This window comes from Cynara cardunculus (assembly GCF_001531365.2).
Source record: "Cynara cardunculus var. scolymus isolate 2C chromosome LG 11, CcrdV1, whole genome shotgun sequence".
Lineage (NCBI taxonomy): Eukaryota > Viridiplantae > Streptophyta > Magnoliopsida > Asterales > Asteraceae > Cynara > Cynara cardunculus.
In genome coordinates, this window is record NC_037538.1 from 22,789 (window position 1) to 41,957 (window position 19,169).

The 19,169-nt window shown below is 34.3% G+C and overlaps 4 protein-coding genes across 5 annotated transcripts; all 4 read right to left on the reverse strand.

Annotated features, from left to right (window-relative positions):
- Nucleotides 1–3,776: 3,776 nt before the first annotated feature.
- LOC112522266 (beta-glucuronosyltransferase GlcAT14A) lies at nt 3,777–8,207 on the reverse strand. The gene is made up of 4 exons (XM_025131384.1): nt 7,417–8,207; nt 6,423–6,498; nt 6,218–6,333; nt 3,777–4,418 (listed from the first exon to the last, which is right to left on the reverse strand). The coding sequence occupies exons 1-4, from the start codon at nt 7,988–7,990 to the stop codon at nt 3,910–3,912; spliced, it is 1,275 nt and encodes a 424-aa protein (XP_024987152.1). The 5' UTR covers nt 7,991–8,207; the 3' UTR covers nt 3,777–3,909.
- A 1,029-nt stretch (nt 8,208–9,236) lies between these two features.
- Nucleotides 9,237–10,203, reverse strand: LOC112521131 (dirigent protein 16-like). The gene has a single exon (XM_025129827.1). The coding sequence runs from the start codon at nt 10,100–10,102 to the stop codon at nt 9,344–9,346; it is 759 nt and encodes a 252-aa protein (XP_024985595.1). The 5' UTR covers nt 10,103–10,203; the 3' UTR covers nt 9,237–9,343.
- Nucleotides 10,204–10,225: 22 nt separating this feature from the next.
- LOC112521130 (probable serine incorporator) lies at nt 10,226–13,260 on the reverse strand. 2 transcript variants are annotated; one of them, XM_025129826.1, is made up of 14 exons: nt 13,163–13,260; nt 12,631–12,866; nt 12,472–12,551; nt 12,221–12,380; nt 12,112–12,136; nt 11,941–12,030; nt 11,681–11,852; nt 11,510–11,583; nt 11,363–11,432; nt 11,208–11,279; nt 10,992–11,125; nt 10,813–10,886; nt 10,551–10,657; nt 10,226–10,289 (listed from the first exon to the last, which is right to left on the reverse strand). In XM_025129826.1, exons 2-13 carry the CDS (start codon nt 12,857–12,859, stop codon nt 10,566–10,568), a joined length of 1,272 nt encoding a protein of 423 aa, XP_024985594.1. In that variant the 5' UTR covers nt 12,860–12,866; nt 13,163–13,260; the 3' UTR covers nt 10,226–10,289; nt 10,551–10,565. The 2 variants fall into 2 exon arrangements, with proteins under 2 accessions (XP_024985594.1, XP_024985593.1); XM_025129825.1 differs by lacking the exon at nt 10,226–10,289 and having other exon boundaries at nt 10,455–10,657.
- A 1,473-nt stretch (nt 13,261–14,733) lies between these two features.
- On the reverse strand, nt 14,734–18,864 carry LOC112521012 (chaperonin CPN60-2, mitochondrial-like). Its single transcript, XM_025129639.1, has 18 exons — nt 18,777–18,864; nt 18,630–18,654; nt 18,413–18,544; nt 17,819–17,978; nt 17,533–17,708; nt 17,364–17,459; nt 17,148–17,252; nt 16,816–16,902; nt 16,593–16,682; nt 16,431–16,511; nt 16,275–16,343; nt 16,111–16,188; nt 15,869–15,964; nt 15,678–15,777; nt 15,492–15,595; nt 15,277–15,382; nt 15,119–15,197; nt 14,734–15,033 (listed from the first exon to the last, which is right to left on the reverse strand). Exons 1-18 carry the CDS (start codon nt 18,812–18,814, stop codon nt 14,925–14,927), a joined length of 1,731 nt encoding a protein of 576 aa, XP_024985407.1. The 5' UTR covers nt 18,815–18,864; the 3' UTR covers nt 14,734–14,924.
- Between the last annotated feature and the right edge of the window lie 305 nt (nt 18,865–19,169).

The window sequence follows — 19,169 nt, forward strand, 5'->3', positions numbered from 1 at the left end:
GTGTCGTTTTTCTTTTTTGCACCTAAATCAGAATTATGTCTTGTCATTCATGCTCAACAATCTTGGTTTTAGATACAAGATTTTGATCTAAATATCAATATTAATCATGTCATTAATCTAAATCTGATTGACCAAATGCAATCAACAAAATTTATAAAGAACAATAATATATATAATAAAAAAATAAAAAAAATGAAACCAATAATTATTGAATAAAAAATTAGGATTTGATAATGATGAGTTTGATTCAAAGTTAATGTGAGAGTCAGAGCACTAATAATATCGAGGTTGAAATTTATAAATGTGTATTGGTGGGCTCTGCCAATCTCATTACTCATATACTTATGCCACTTTGCTTTTATTAAACACATATTTGGTAACACTTTATATTTAATATATATATATATATATATATATATATGTTTACTAAACTAAATATTGTATTTTTTTTATTCACATATACTACTAATTTTATGACCACAACGATAATAATATGAGAATTGATCAATCTGAAGCTTTTTTTTAAATACAATATGTGTTATAATTATTATTCTTACATGATCATTTATATATATATGTTTTTTTTTTCTTCGAAAAGGAAATAAAAAGTAAAGTTGTGATGAGTTAAAGTCCAAATGACATTAGATTGGTGTAAGTAACCCCATCAACTTTAATTTACTAGTTTCAAGGTACAATCACATGCAGCGTGTGAACACCATCTCTATTTCTTCCTTCACCGCATCTTCCTCCTCTTATTATTATTTTATTTTATTAATAATTAAACTAATGAAGAAAAAATTATTATAAAACAACCACCCTACCAAATATTCAATAAAACAGTGTTTGGATCTTTGAAAAACCTTTTGTTTTACATACTTTTTTTTTAATTTAAGTATAATATTTAATATATTTATTTTATAATAAAAAGATAAAAAATCATATAAAATAAGTATTGATTTTTAAAGATTTCATAATTAAAAGGTTTATATATATATATATATATGTTTATTTTGGGAGTAATAAAAGTGGATTAGCCCATCTGGAGTACAACTAATTAAAAAATGAGCATGGATGGCATCACTGCTGACGCGCCAAGCATCTACAACTAGAGGAATACGGTGCACAAAAAATCACTACTAATTCTTCATTATACTAATCAACTTCGAGTAACAAAGACCTATGCCATCTTATTATTCTTTTTTTTATATAATAATAATAATAATATATAACTTTTTGAAAAGATAAAAACTAAGAAAGGTTAAGAGTGGAAAGATGTAAATTATTGGGCTTGGTTCATCTTTTTGTAAGTGATGTTTTGACGGCTTCAATTTTTTTTTTTAATAAAAAAAATTCTTATTATAAAGAAGTAAAAAGGAACGTCTATTGATACCATTCGTCTATTTGATGGATAGGGTTGGTATTGGAGGTTAGTGCTACTCCCACTCTACATTCGATTTAACTGTTATTGTTATTTTCGTTAATGACAAGTCTAAATAAATGATAGTCAATAGAATTCTTCTACTCTTATGCTTCTTTCCAAAGTATTAAATAAAGTATGTGGAATGTCAATATTCTTATAATCAAAATCTATGATAATCAAGAAACTTATAGATATTAAGTAGTCGTTCCGTAAACCGTAAGATATGGACTACACTCATTAAATATAATCTAAATGGTTGTTTTGTATCATATTTAGGCAAAAAGTTGATTACCTACAATTCTAACCGGAACCCGTCGGCATCTCTAAGGTCACCACCATAAGAGGACACATTTTGGCTCACTCGACGGTTGAGACTAACACCAAAAAAGAGTTCTAAAAATGTCTTGTATTTAAGAAAAATCGCTTCACCTTTTACCAATCAAGCTACACTCTTTTTGTATCATATTGCTTTTAGGTTGTCTTTTTAATTTTTGGTATTCCACAATCCACACAATGCACTTGTTAAGCTGGGCCTGGGCTGGAAACCCCAATGAATGAATAGATTCATATGGCCCAAACTTCCAAGCCCACATCATGTCCACTACTGTACCCAATACGGCATCAAGTTAACAAGAAATAGTTTATTAAAATAAATAAAGAAAATGTTAATCGCTTCAACTATTATTGAAGATTTGTACTAAATAAATAAATGATTTAAATTGATACGATAAAGTTATTAAAATTAAATTTTTTGGTGTATAATTAATTCATAAAATGATCCATTTTTTATGTTTCACAATCTAAACTAAAACTACTCTCTTCCATCAACCTCATTTTTCCAATACATTCTATAAAATGTAATTCACTCTTAAAACAAAATACAAACATAATTGTGAAATATTTCACAGAAAAAGACGAAAACCTCGAGATGCATCCCCCCCTTGTATAAATCACAACCCACAAACACAAGTGAATAGGTGTGACTACCATAAATAAATCACAAGATCAAATAACTTTCTTTTTTTTTTTAACTATGGTGTCTGGATCAACTTTCATACATCTCGATTAATTCAAGGAGTGCTACATAACAATTAAAAAAAAATCTTCAGTGGTCTTGCAAGATTTGAACCGGTGATCTCTAGGGAAAGTTCCTAAATATCAAAACCTTATTGTCACTTAAACTAATCCACAACGGATAAAGCCAATTAACTTGGTCATCCCTTCACATGTTTCTTGCAAAAGGCCTCGGATAATATTCAAAACCAACCGCCAACTATGTGTATCTAAGGCATTGTTTGGATTTTAAGAAGAAAAAAAAAACTTTTATCCCCCAACTTAATGGACATCTTTTAACGGAATTAGTATTAGAGACTATCTTCAAAATCTAATGCACACGTTATATTATAGATTTATTAAAGTTTAGAGACCACTTTTTGAGTTTTATGTAAACCTAAAGGACAATAAGTGTAGTTTGGTCAATTTATTTCAATATAATTAAGATAACACAACATAAGCGAAAGATTGTTTGAGAATGAAAATTATGGTGAGAAATGTAAGAAGGGATCCGAACTCTTGATTACCTTTAATCTCATGTTCACTTATAAATTGTGTTTTAGAAAAGAATTGATCTAGTAAATTTTAATGCATCTTCTTAACGTTGACATTCAATCAAGATTGATTCAAGGATAAATATATTTCTTATGTTTGTCAACAAAACCCAACCCGAGTGTTAATATTTATGATCAAGTAAAGTAGTATGGTGAAAACGTCCATTAAAGATATTGATGAGGGTGTGATTGTATAATTTAGGAAAAGATTAGCCTCGCTACCACTTACCCAATTGGAAGCTGACACGTACACATTAGTCCTCAATGCACCGTCAATCACGCGTCTTATTTCTTCTCGACTTCTTAAATAATAAAATATCCTTGTACGAACAAAATGAAGTCATATTTTGACTTTTCAACTCCTTTTTTTTTTTTACTAGGATTGTAATTCAAAAAGTTGCTACAAAGTATTTATCATTTTGATGTTGATGTTTTATATATATATATATATATATATATATATATACATTCTAATCAATCAAATTATACATCTGTTGCATTTTTAATTATCAAGTTTATTAATTGAAAAATTCAAACCAATGTTTCATCATATAACAAAACTATAAATACTTAAAGTTAAGGATGTGTTTGATTAGTTTTACATTTTGTATGAGTAAAACGGGATGCGTATATTATTCTGTAATAAACAAAGCATTTTTTAGTAAGGTCGTTAATAACTTACAGAAACTACACATTATCAAATTTAAACCTTAAAACCTTGCAGTCTCATCTGGACATGAGAAGATTAAGATATGGTTGCTGGAATAAATGGATATGAAGCCATACCCCTTTAACAGCATGCAACTAAACTTGATTGATGCAAATACCAATATACAACAAATTTCATCTGTAAAAATCCACTCAATTGGGCAAAACACATCATCATTCAAAAATGCATTGATGGGAATAAAATGTCTCATTTGAGAGTAACTCAACCATTCTTTGCTCCAGCCTTTTGGCTCCTGGACCTGGCTTCAAAACATCAGCATCACCCCATATACTACACGCCTCATCCCTAGACTCACCTAAACACCACCCACCTGGAACTGGTTTCCCCTCACCACGCTTCAGTAGTTCTTGGTCGATGCGGTCCAGAACTGGATCATCATGAACAAATGGAGAACCAAATGCTGAACCACTGTTGATTAGATCATCCAAGTCGTCTGAGTGGAGTGTGCGAGGTTCATGTTTGGTCTTGTATGCAGAATATTGCAAATTGTGGTTTATAACCGTTCTATTTAGTTGAGGAGAATTACATAGAACAGTCGGGAAGTATACAGATTGGGATGAAAGACTGTTAGACAAGTACATAAGCAGGGTCCTGGGTAAGTTTTCTGTTCCTAAGATGCAAAACTCCACAAACCTGCGGCTCAATATAGCCGATGGTGAACCTGCACGAACATAAACATTAAACAATTGTTACTTTTCTATTTACAAAAATGTAATTTTGCATATATATATATATATATATATATATATAGAGAGAGAGAGAGAGAGAGGGGGGTTCATGGAAAAACCCCCAAAAAACATAAAACAAAGAAACACCCTCATAACCATTCATCTGGACGGTACACACATGTGCATACAAGTCATTGAAGTTGTTTCTTGGTTTCTATGCACATGTGCATACCGGACAAATTGCTTACAAATTACATGTTGCACATGTGCATCCAGTCCAAACGAACGGTTACCAAAGTGTTCCTCATTTTTCAATTTTTTTGTAGTTTTCCCCCGAACATGACCGTATAAATATATATATATATATATATATATATGTGTATATATATAGAGGAGTGATCATATGAAAACCGTCCTCATTTGTGTAAACCGTGCAAACCACCTTCATCTGTCGATTTCATTGTTTAATCTTATGAAATTTTTTCATGAAATTATTTAATCTTGTGAAATTGTTTCATATAATACTTTTTTTGATGAAGTTGTTTCATATATGGTTGTGAAATTGTTTCATATAATACTTAATGAAACTGTTTCATGTATTTGTCTAACATTAATGAAACTGTTTCATGTATTTCTCTAAAATTAAAATTATGAATATGATAATATCTATGATTAACACCCTCCACAATAAAAATGATTAATCAACCTCTCATAATTACAAAAAAATGAACAAAATGAAAAATTATGATTGGTTGAATGCGGTTTGCACGGTTTGTACAAATTGAGTGGTTTGCATTTGATCGCTCCCCTATATATATATGTGTGTATATATATATGCATGTGTGTATATATATATATATATATATATGCATGTATATATATATATATATATGTATATATGCATGTGTATATATATATATATATATGTACGTATGTTATAGATGAGCGATCAAATGTAAACCACCCATATTCGTACAAACCGTGCAAACGACCCTCATCCGTCAATTTCATTGTTTAATCAAATGAAATTGTTTCATATAGTATTTTTTTTTTTTTTTTGATGAAGTTGTTTCGAAATTGTTTCATATAATACTTATGAAATTTTAATGAAACTGTTTCATGTATTGTTAATGAAACCGTTTCATGTATTTCTCTAAAATTAATATAATAAAGATGATAATATCCATGATTAACACCCTCCATAATAAAAATGATTAATCAACCTCTCACAATTACAAAAAAACTAACAAAATGAAAAATTATGATTGGTTAAATGAGGTTTGTACAAATAATGTGGTTTGCAAAGTAAATCTCCTATATATAAATATAAATATATATATATATATATGTATCACAAATTTATGTTTCTCTGTGTTTGATTTCCTTCTAAAAACTTCAAAAATGGGTAAAGTTTTGGCGCATCTTCCTTCTATAAAGTGTGTTTTATTTATTGGATGCAAATGGGTATTCACTTAAAGCTTCATTACATGGTCATGGAGGCTCTCTCCATTGCCTATACAATCTATCATTTGGCAAAAAACCATTTTCAGGTATACAACATTGACTATGAGGAGACGTGCTTTCTTGTGGTTAACATAATATTTGTTTGTATTTTTATCGTCATAGCAACTATTCTTGATTAGTAGTTCCATCATTTTGATATTGAGAATGTATTTCTCATGAGCAAAAAAGCTCATATCTTGTAAACCCCATTGGATATAAGAAAGATTTCAGGTAAATGAAACTAATAGCAAGGCAATATAGTTGTAAATTGGTAGCACTGAAGACTTACCTGTGAACAACCGGTAAGCATCTGGCAATGGGCGTCTTTGGGTGCCATAAAAGATCTCACTCTGCTCAGCAAGAAAAAGCCCAGGGTCAACCACCACAGGTTTCAAAATCCGTGACCTGTAAACAACGAAAATACATATTATCAAACTCCACAATAGCTACTCCAATGCCCATTAAAAATTAGGTAAAAGTAAACATTGCCATACTCTCTCCAGCCAATGTAGCTTGTGTGATTCACAAAGTTGAGATCTTTAGGTAGGTATGATAGAATATGAAGAAGATCTGGAAAACAAACAAAAACCCCAAGATAAATACTTGTTCAGTAGTTTATGAAGCAAAACAAAAGAGCATTTAGAACTCCTAAAACTAACAAATAGACCAATTTATTTGTGAAGGAACTTCCAATCCAACAAATACCCACAATTGGCAAAACTAAATCATTGCAAACAAACACAAACAAGACCGACAAATCAGATCAGCACAAAAAACGATACTTCTGCACAAAATTATACAATCTGTTGATAGAATATGAAGAAGATCTGGAAAACAAACAAAAAACCCAAGATAAATACTAGTTCGGTAGTTTATGAAGCAAAACAAAAGAGCATTTAGAACTCCTAAAACTAACGAAATAGACCAATTTATTTGTGAAGGAACTTCCATTCCAACAAATGCCCAGAATTGGCAAAACTAAATCATTGCAAACAAACACAAACAAGACCGACAAATCAGGTCAGCGCAAAAAACGATACTTCTGCAAAAATTATACAATCTGTTAATAGGACTTGCAAAGCAACCACAAGAAGAATACTTAATCCACACTAGCTAGGATAGGTCTAAAATGGAACTCATTTGGGGATCTAAGAACATATAGAAGCAAACCAATGCTTAATCAAGATTCTACGAAGGAACTCTGAGAACAACAAAACCACAACATTAAATCAACGCAAGATGGATTTTTGTGAAGAAATGTGAACAAGAAGTGAAGTATAATCAGCCCAGATAACTAATTTGCAATTTTACTAGAAACAGACAAAAGCCCACCAAGAGATGATACAGAACCAATGCTAGGTTAAGTTACTTCTAAAAGATAAACCCTAGAACAATGATATTCAACAGTCAGAAACAAATTATTTGATCAATATATATATATATGCTCAACCAAATCAGTATGACAAATACTCAAAATTCAAGAATTACCATCTTGAGTAACAAGGGGGTAATCAGCAGCAGAGAGATTTATAACCCAATCCCAATCAGGGGAAAGCTTCAAGAGAATAGCAACACCATGTAAAGTGGAAGAAATAGAAGAAGATCCTTTAGGGGAAACAAGATCAGCTTTCCCAATAACATTAACATTTTGGGCGGCCCAAAAAACCGGAATTGATTGAACGGAGAGGGCTAAAAGGTCACGTTCTTTTTGAGGGGCAGAACGGTCAAGATGAAGAAGGTATTGGTTTCTTGGATGGTAGATAGACAAAAGAAGTCGGATAATCCGATTCGAATCGTTGAAGGATCCGGTAATGAAATAGGCGATGGTAGGCGAGGCAGGAGGAGATTGATTGGTGGTTTTGTTGCTGTTGAGGAAGAGGAGTTGGTGGTTGTGATATTGGGTGGTGGATAGACGGTGAGGAAAGAGGTATGGGTCGGAGAAAGATGGCGGTGGCGGTGGGGAGGGAAATGGGGAAAAGAAAAAGAGGAGAAAGATGAGGGTGGTGATGGTTACGATGGTGTAGAGAGTGGTGGTGGATGATGATTGTGTTGGGTTTTGCATTTCCTAGCGAAATAAACACCAAAGATTGAATCTTGAATTTCTTGAATGTGTTTACAGAATCGAAGAAAACGCCTATGTATTTCTACAGCTTGTTTCTTTGTTTATAACTGGTGGTGGTGGTGGTGGCGGCCGGCCGTCGTGAAGGGATGTAGTGACGATGCTGTTGCTGTGAATTGTCCGTCCACATTCTCAAATCGAGTGGTAATTCCACTTTCATACCTTCAAGTTATAGTGTGAATTTAAATATACTTATTTGTGTTGATTTAGAAAGGAAGCAAACCCAATAAAGACATGACCTTTTTCTTGTATATCAATTTAAGCATAAAGTGTTCCTCTATTCTTTCTTTTCTTTTAACTATTTTTATTTTTTATGATATTTTAATTATTGGGGTTAAAAACCTCATATATTATAAAGTGATAACTATGAGAACCAACAAACTATTAGTGTAAGGTCAGGTATTGTTTTACTTGATTTTTTTTTCTTTATCTACGGCTATAATTTGATATATTTATTTGGAGGGTGCTTCAAAATGGAATTCTTGTCCTTTAAGAGCTTAACAACAAAGGTATCGATCTATACTAGATTCTCTGTCTGGTATGTAGAGATCATATTACATCAGTGGAACATTGCTTGCTCTGCTGTAAACACACCATGCACGAGCTGCTCAACTTTGATGGAGGAAGATGGATCTCTGATTCGTTAAAGGGCATGCGGCTTATTTTCTTTGGAGATTTAGAAACTCTCCAAGTCTTTAAAGGGGTCAATTCAACCTTTGACCTCTTGGATGACATCCAATTCTAATCTTTCAATCGATTTTCTCATGATGCAATTCTTTATCAATTTTTTCGGTTTATTGGTTATGCACTCTTTTTGGGACAGTAGTTTGAGGGTTCTCCTTTCAACTTTGATTATTGTTTTGGTTATAGTTTGTTGTTGATTTTGTATGTTTGTAATCCTCTTTTATTTCGATTTCTCTATGGGTCTTAGAACGGTTTTTCGTTTCTCACAAATCCCTCGATGCCTTCTCTTCCCCTTCTTGCCTTTCAAAAAAAGTTCATTTGAATTAAGGATCATATCTTGTTTTTTAAAATTGGCAATTTATGTTATTTAATTAAATTTTAAATAACGATTTGGTCTCATTAGATACGTGTCTCCATGCAAATCGGGTGTTTGTTTAATTTAAGATAAAAAAAATATCCAAAAAACACTGCCTTAATTGCGATTTGTGTTTTCAGACCCATGAAGTTTAGCAAATCTTAAGAAACATAAATCCTTCAATTATGGAAACAATGATACAAATGGAGAATACATACAAACCCACACACATAAATTGCCAAACTTTTCTTCATTTATCAGTAGGAAAGATGAACAGTCAGCCTCAGCAGCGACTCCACACCATCGGCGACGATCTGACCCGCCGGAATAAGGGACCGAACCTCAGCGAACCCACAAGCATGCAGAAACTTTCCGGTGCCACCTGTCACCGACAACCGAGACATTGCGCTTCCGATATGATAAACTCCAAAGAAATTGATACTATCTCCATATTCACCTCCTTCCATCATCGCCGTGAATGTCATCATCTGTCTACTTCCATCCGCCGAGCTTGAAACATAAACCCCTTGTGCTTTACCTAATGACTGTGAACCCAACTTTGGGTCGACGGTCAATACGTCATCGATCACTGTTATGGTCCCGAACCCAAGCCCAAGTCCGTCTGGTCCCAGTTGGGCGGCGATCTGATTTTGACCATTGTTGTTTTGGTTCAGGTTTCCGGCGTATTGGGTGCCAACTAAACCGGTTCCGAGTGGGATTCCGTTGGCGTTTACAGTAGGGATGGCACCATTGGCGTTAGGAATCGCTACACCACCTTGTGGAGCTCGGAAACCTATGCGTCTTGCGAAGGGTACTTGACCACTATATATGTTTCCTAGAAGACCTGTTACCGGTCTAGCTGTTGGGTTGCTACCACCAAGGATATCATGTAGGTAGAGCTCGAAAACATGTTCTCCTTCTGCTGCCGATGATGGATCCACGGCCTTTACAATATTCCAGATTCCCATTTGCAGAATGAGCATCGAGAAGATGAACAATAAACAATTCTTCAACATCTTGAAAGTTGTATGAGAGTGAGTGATCAAAAAGAGAGAGAACTAAGCTTGTTGTTTGGATGGTTATGGAGGTATGGAGATGCTGTTTAAATACCAAGTAATTCTACATAAAGAAGCATATGAAGAAGATGGAATAGGTGTTGTTTCTTGGAACAGGTTTTGTAGGGTTTCTTTGACATTATTTAACCTGCAAAATGCAAATCCATCTAAACCATTTATTTTCCATGTTGTAGTGGTTCTAACTAAACCATAGATATGAATAGTTTGATTCATCCCTTTATAATAAAAGATTTCAATTTCATTCTTGTATTTAATAAAATAAATACATTTATTAGGTCAACCCACCAGCTAAATAGCTATCAGAACTTGATCAAGATTGTTCTTATTTAACAACTATATCAATAGCAATGAACTAACTAGAATATAACATGGCACAAATAGGGTTTACAAGACTTTGCATCATTTAGCTATCTGAATTATGCAGCTGCTGTTCTTGAGGTTCTTCATGATTCATGATCTTGGGTTGTCTGACAATTGGAGAAATCAATTTCCATACTGCATTCAATAGTCAACATGAATTACAGAATGAGGTCAAAGGCATGCAACCATAACCAGAAACAGGCCTAGCTAATATGAGTTTGATCATAAGTGCATATATATACATATATATATATATATATACATATATATATATATATATATATACTTACAGTATATTGTGGCTGCAAACCATTCATTAACTATTTTCACCCATGTACTTGCCCACCCGACATCAATGCTCCATCTGTTGTTTCACAAAATTACATAAAATGGGTGGGTTTCTTTTGAATCTTAATTTGATAAGTGCAGGTTTGATCATTAATGAAAAGAAAAAGCATCTGGATCTTACTTCCTGGTTGAGCTATCAAGATTCCAGCTGATGAAAAGCATAGCAAAATACATAGCCCCCAAGGAGAATATCAGGTGAAAGAATCCATATTTATAGGGGATATCATCCTCCATCTGATCTTCTTGTTTCCTAAGCTGAACAAAGAAAGAAAAATTTTATGCATAAGTAATCATTCACAAACTAAATAAATTTGAGATTTTATAAAAATGGAAGAACCTGAAATGTTTCTGAATCAATCCCAGTTGAAAACGTTGCCATAACAATGGCAAAAACCCCTATCAGGAAGCCCTGGAAGCACAAGAATGATAACAATGTAAATGCCTAGGATCACAGTTTGAGTTTGAGGTCTAAAATAAAGGGTGTTTGCTTACAAGCACGGTTATCCAATCAACGTGCTCGTTCTCGTGCTTTTCAGGGCTGCATTTTTCGCTCGCAGGTTCACTGGAAAACCATAAGAGTTACTATCCCAAAAGAAGCGATTGAAGTACTAATCTGAACTTTATGCAATGATATCAAACCTTCTTAAAGCAGACCAACAGAGGTACACGATATAAGATGCCATGATCCCTGATGATAAAAGACCCTTATTCACCTGTATCAAGTACTCTAAAATCACTTAGATTATATTCTCAGATAAAAACTAAAAAGATTGTGGCTGTAGAATTTCATGGAGGACATATGTTATATACCTTCGAATGCAAGGATATAACCATCATAACAAGAAGCAAAATTGATGTCCAGGTGATGAAGAATATGTTTAGAGTGCATGAAGCTTTGGATGCATACCATACATACATCACGATGATCCCACAAAAAGAGCCCATATAGAACAGTGTCGACATGACTAATCCACAACAGGAGCTGCAAAACATAAAAGGCTTTCATACTATTGTTTGGACGCTTATGAACTTTGACGATGAGAATGATGAGAGCATATCAAAAGTCAAACCTTTGCTTCTTTCTTTCAACAGGCATCCAGTAAGCATTCCACCATGCTATAAACTCGATTACACTTACAAGTTGAAGGAGGAGAAAAATTCTGGATCAAAGATTCAGGTAAGAACTGATTTTGATGAAAAAGATTAAAACCCTCTAGAAAGAATGTTATTTAGAAGATTACCCAGCACCAACTCGAGCAAGTTCACCTGCAAAAACTTGAGATTTTAGTCAACTAGATATCTTGAACATCAAAATCGGCGATATGGCTTCTTGTAATTTGATTGACATACCATATAAATGAACAAAATCTGAGGGGATGAAGAACGAAAACACTTGGATGATCATCAATATGGCAAACTTTGCAGTCCACCATCCAGAATGCCAAGTATCGCGAGTGTTGAATAACTTGGTTGTTCCACATGTGGTCAGAAACAACATAAAGAAGAATATCTAGAAATGTACATTAAGGCTGCCACAAAAATGTAACTTCGGAAAAGACAATATTGTTATGAATTCATCTGATTTAGAACTTGTAAGATACGAAGCATCCCAAACTGATGCGAAGAACTCCCATTGTTTGGAAACAGTCATGGCCCTTTGGTCCACAAGCTTTGATGAGAACTGCAGAAGAAATGTAAAATGATGTAATTACCCAATTGAACCATTGTGTTTGATGATCTATTAAACTTTAGGAACTTACTGTGGTAGTGAAGGGAAACCCTTTGGCCATAGTCACGCAAAAACCAAGCTACAAGATTTACTAATAAGAAGATAATGCCATACGTATAGCGGACCCTTAATGACTTTTTCCTCCTTATTAAGCACTCTATACTCCTCTGTTGCATCATATCCCATTGAGCAATCTCTGCATCACTTAGTTTGATGTCCACTAATACTCCATCTTGAGTCATTTCTCCAGGCTCAACCATCCTGAAACTAGTTTACTAGTTGAAAATTAATCAAAAATTCAAGAAAATGGGATTTAAGGCTGTAATCTATGGAATGGAAGCAGGAAACAAAGCCAATCTGCAGCATGAAACATCCGAAACAGAAAGAATTCTAGTTTTGACAATATAGAACATGTTCAGTCCAGAAATGAGTGAATGCATAATGCTGGTGCACGAAGTCATTATCATATCGATCCCACATAAACGGAAATCATGCTCAGTGATCAGAAAATAGATAAAAGGCCATAAGAAGAAGATTAAGGAGTCCATAGGAGGTTAACAAACCTTTGATGTTTCTGAGTTAATTTGGTTCCAGCTAATGGTATGTGGAAACTTGGTACACTCTGAAAGCAGAGGGAATTGAAGTGATGAGTGAGGCTCCTTAGATTCAATTAAGATGCCGATAAAGCCTGAAATCGTGTTTTAATTACCTCTAAAGTGCTAATTAAATAAAGAAGAAGAAGGTAGGAAGCCTCCAATTTGTCAGGTTTGAGTAATAATTGGTTTAGAGTCAGCCCAACAACTAAGTGTTACTATTAGCAGACACTTCATTTCTTCAACACACTTTTATTATTTAGAAGCCATCTGTTCTTCTTCCATTTTCTTGTTCTTTGGTTGGATAAAAGTTTGTTTTTCTGTTTGGAATATTTATAAAAGAGATTAAACCCTTATTAATAAACAAAACCCATCAAGGGAAGAAAATAAAAATGCATGAGAGGTTAACTTTCAAACTCAAAATTCAATAAAACTTACAGCTGGTAACATGATAGCAAAATCTAAACAAAGAAAAGTGGATAAAGTAACTTGCAAGGTGGAATGGAATTAGGTTTAATTTGTTATTTTCTTTTGATTTATGAGTACAAGTTAACAAATTGGAAAATGAACCAAAAGTTGGGAAGATTTCATGAAAGAAAATTAACAAATCTTTTACTTTTTCATTGCAATGCAACAAGTCATAAATTACTGTTAAACATGTATAAAATATTAAAAGTTCACATGTGAAGATGAAGAACGGTGCTTTGAGTGTAGAGGAAGCCATAAGCAAGAAACCAAATAGAAGATGACAAAAGGTGGTAGGTCCTAACGGCTTGACCCAATTGGAGACCGTTGAGCGTAGCGAACGGTGCTCAAGAAACGAAATTAAAATTAATATATATATATATATATATATATGTGTGTGTTAAATAAAATAAATATGAAATTTAGGTGACTACTACAAATCATGCCCAACATGAAGCATGACATAATGTTGGAACCCCAAAATCTAGTGCTTGAAGCTTTCTGGCGTGTGATCTTTACTTTTGTGATGTTTTTTGTTTGTTCATTAGAAGAGATGAATCATGCAAATGTTTGGTGCTCTATGATTGGGTTTATTTATTTGGACTAAACACCGGTAAGAAGTTAAAGTTTATACATGAATCCATTGAATTTTTTGGAGAAAATTTATTTGATGATGCATATATGTACCTACATTACAGTATTACAGATTATTCATATAGGTTCATATATACACTTATAAATAGATTTTTTTAATGATTCACATATGAATATTCTCATTTTACCTTCTTACAATATCTAGCCAGCCTTTTTTTTATTTGAACCTCCCACTTCGTCCAATTCATTACAAATTGAACCCTTTTTTCTGGATAAAACCTCAATTCAAATAAAATATGCCAACCCAACTAGTTTAGCTTTTGAGTGTGTGAAATGGTAGGAATTAGAAGAGGGAAGTGATGTACAGAAGAGGCAGAGTAATCTTTAACCTTTCATTGCTTTCTTTACCCTTTCTTTCTTTCTAACCCTTCAACTCCACATAACAGTATCATCCCCTCACCCATTATTTTTCATTTTCTCATAGCAGCCATTAGCACACATCCAAATGGTATTAAAAAAAGATTAATAATTGTTCAAAAATGTGCCCTAACAAAAGTTTACATGCTAATCACACTTCCGCCTTCTTTTCTCACTACACATACTGAGCTGAGTCTTTGTGTATTTATTTTGTCAGTAAAATGTGTGTCAATCATTTGCAGTATCACAAGGGTGGTCAATAGTCCATGCCACCCATTGCACCGCCCATTCCTGGAGCTGCTTCACCAGCAGGCTTGGGGAATTCAACCACGATAGCTTCAGTGGTTGTCATCAAAGACGACACACTACACAAAATACAAACTTAATCAGTTCAGCACCCGTTAGATATACAAGAATCAGAACCAACTGACCACAGTTGTTTCAACTAACCTTGCTGCATCAACCAAGGCTGTTCTTATCACTTTCAATGGGTCAATGATTCCATTTTTCACCATATCCACATATTCACCTAAAGATTTGTAAATTCCCACATAATTAATCATAATTCTCCATCTGCTTATGTAAATAACAAAAAGATAGGCACAGACCTCTTGCTGCATCATACCCAAGATCTGGGTCATCCTGCTCTAAAAGCTTACCAACCACAACTGAACCCTCCACTCCAGCATTAGAGGCAATTGTATAAACAGGCATCTGCAATTAGTCAAGTAAAAAACACGCAATTTCTTCATCTTATATATCAAACGACCAATTTGATTGAAATTATAATACAAGTGCTCGGTGAACAATATAAAGCTCTAACCTTTAGCGCATTCTGGATGATCTGAACACCTATTTTCTGATCGAAATTGGCTGTTGGCAACTTATCCAATTCTTTAGATGCATATAGAAGAGCAACACCACCACCTGCATCAAACGAGCTTATTTTATGTGTATTTCTTTGATTCTTCTATGACCAATTCAGGAGAAGAGATGTTGGACAGTTTACCTGGTACGATTCCTTCCTCAACAGCTGCCTTTGTGGCATTTAGAGCATCGGTAACTCGATCTTTCTTTTCACCTACTTCACTGTCACTGGCTCCTCCAATCTGAACATGATTGCAAATTTTCAGTAATCAAACATAAATACCAAGACTTTTGATCATAAAGATACAAAGATCAACTGGAAGAAGAACAAACCTTTAATACAGCAACACCACCAGAAAGTTTTGCTAATCTTTCTTGAAATTTCTCTTTATCATAATCAGATGTACTGGACTCGATCGCTGACCTGATCTGTCCAACAGATAACATGCTGCATCATGTTAATACCCCTATAGCTACTCAACGGGATAACAGCCAATTGAAATTATTTATTTGCCAAGAAGAATCCTTAGATATGACCATAGAACTTTTCAAGAAAAACAGTAACAAAGGTGCACCTGTTCACACCGCTCTTCTATAGACTTCTTAGCACCAGCACCGTCAAGCACAACTGTGTCATCTTTGGATACAGTGACCTAACGACAAAAATGACCGTTGACTATAAACCAGCCCAAAAGTCGAGTACCTGTTCATTCTGAATGCTTGAAGTAATGTTACAAACCTTTTTACAAGATCCAAGCATTTCCAACTCCAAATTGTCAAGGTTCATTCCAAGTTCTTCCGTTATAAGCTGCAGGTCAGATGAAAAGCTCATCATAGAGGATCTATCAGACAACACATAATATCATGTCATAATTAGGAAATATCATTAACCCACCTGGCCTCCGGTGAGAGTGGCGAGATCTTCCAGATTTGCCTTTCTGTTCTCACCAAAACCAGGAGCTTTTATGGCACAAACCTATTCAGAGAAAATAGTCAGTTGCATACACCAAGAACAAAGATCGTTCAGGATTTCGACATTTCTAAAGATGATAAAAACCTTTATGCCAGCTCGAAGCTTGTTAAGAATTAAGGTCGCTAACGCGTCGCTTTCCACATCTTCAGCAACAATTAGCAGGGGCCTTTGTTTCTGGGTGAGAATTAAAATACATCAGGCATATAGCTGCATGATATATATATATATATACACACACACACCCCAAATGATTGTGTAACTAAATTCAAAATGGAACAACGAACTTCAAGAACATCTGGGACTCTACCTTCAGTGCCAACTCTAACACTTTGATCACAGAATTAATGTTTGATATCTTCTTCTCATGGATTAGAACAAGAGGGTCCTCTAGTTCCTGTTGAACATCAATCAGTTGGCAATTTTTCAAAATACAGTATATATATAGGGAGGTTCAGGGGAAAACCCCCAAAAAATGAAAACTGAGGAACACCCTGGCAACCCGTTCATCTTGACGGTATGCACATATGCACATGGTAACCGTTACCAGTGTGTTCATCAGTTTTTCATTTTCTTTAAGGTTTTCCCCGAACATGCCCTATATATAGTACACTTTATCAGCTAATAATCACGGGAACTTACACATTTCTGATTCTTTTGATTTGTGATGAAATGTGGAGATATGTAGCCCCTGTCCAGCTTCATTCCCTCAACAACTTCTAGTTCATTATACAATGTCTTCCCATCCTACACCAGATCAATGCAAAAAAGCAGCAGTCTTTTGTCAACGATAATCATTCAAGATTAACTAATTTAATTTCCTGATCATGAAAGTAAGGATAACTAAAAGCAGCTTACTTGAATTGTGATAACACCCTCTTTCCCCACTTTCTCCATAGCCTTGGCTATTAGCTCACCTATCTCACGTTCTCCATTTGCAGAAATTGTACCGACCTGTTAATTATATTACATTTGATCAAAAAAACACTTTCGAGCACCTAGCACGACTAAAATTTAGTAAACAAACCTGCGTGATTTCCTCAGACGTGCTTATCATACGAGCCCTACTCTTCAAGTTTGTTACCACTGAATCAACGGCCATGGAAATACCACGCCGGAGGTCCATTGCATTCATACCAGCTGCAACTGACTTGCACCCCTCTGAAAATATTGCCCCTGTGAGGACTGTCGCACAAGTAGTACCTGAGACAGTAAGGACCCCATTAAAACAATGGTTGCAAAGAGATTGTTAGATTTCTAATAAAAGACTTGTTAACAAAACACAAATCCACCATGGATGAGTTAAATCTTACCATCACCAGCCACATCGTTTGTAGCATTAGCAACCTGTTTGACAAGGCTTGCACCGACATTCTTGACTTTGTCTTTAAATTCAATGCTTTTTGCCACCGTTACACCGTCTTTTGTCACTTTTGGTGCTCCATAACTTTGTTCAATCACCACGTTACGCCCCTAAAATTCATCACCAAATGGTATTTTATCAAACTGAGTGACTAGCTAGCATATTCCCTCTATAAAATACAATATAAATGATTAAATTCTTCAACTTCAAACCTATTCAATCTCCAACCTTAATAACATTCATTTTCAATTCTAGCTCCCCATATACGATACAATCCACCAAAATCAGAAACACCCATTGACAATAATCGATTTGTAAAGTCCCCCAAGACTCAAATCACAACTAGTTGACTATAATCAGAAATTAAATCTCTAATTCCATCATGCAGTCTTAGAAAGCTTATAACTTTCTGGTTCACTCCAATAACCCCCAGTTGTAATCCCATTCTTTTTGCCATTGGACATCGAAATCAAATTTAAAAATCATATATCTTTCGCCAATGATGCATGTCCAAAAGGCGTATTCAAGATTAATGAGAAAGTACCTTTGGACCCATGGTTACTCTAACAGCATCAGCAAGCTCTTCAACACCTCTAAGCATTAAGGCCCTAGCATCTACTCCAAATCTGATGTCTTTAGCTGCATAGTTTCTGCTCCAACTCAACCTACTTCCAATCTGTTTTCCACATGCAGATAAAGATGAACACACATAAATGCATAAAAAATTATACAGAAAGAGAAAGAGAGAGTCGATTCATTACCAATTGGGTGCCGTTGTTTGCAACCCTGCAAATTACAACAAAAAAGAAGCATATTGATTAGAAAAAATTCGTGCTTGGTGGAACAAGAACCACATAAATCATGTGGGTATGGATTAACAATTATTGAAATGATGAGATGAAAAGTACCTAGCTTTAGAAGCAAGATTTACAGCGAAACGATACATGATCAATGAAGATGCTTAAAGATTTCGAGAGGGGATTTGGGTCGTGTACTATTAAGGAGGAAGACAGAAGAATCTGGAAGAAATGGCCAATAGGGTTTTAGCCTCTAATTTCAGAAATGTGATGAGATGAGGAGGGTTTAAGTTTTGGGGAGTGCTAATGACACCCCCTTAGTAGGGGGTGGTGATTGCTTGGAATTTGTGCCAATCATTTTTTGTCATAAATATCAAATCAATTAATTATATATTTATATTTTATTAATTTTGTTTTATTTTATATATTTACATTAAAAATATATATATTATTTTATTATTTTTATGTTACTTTATTATTTTATAATTTTAATTTTATATATTA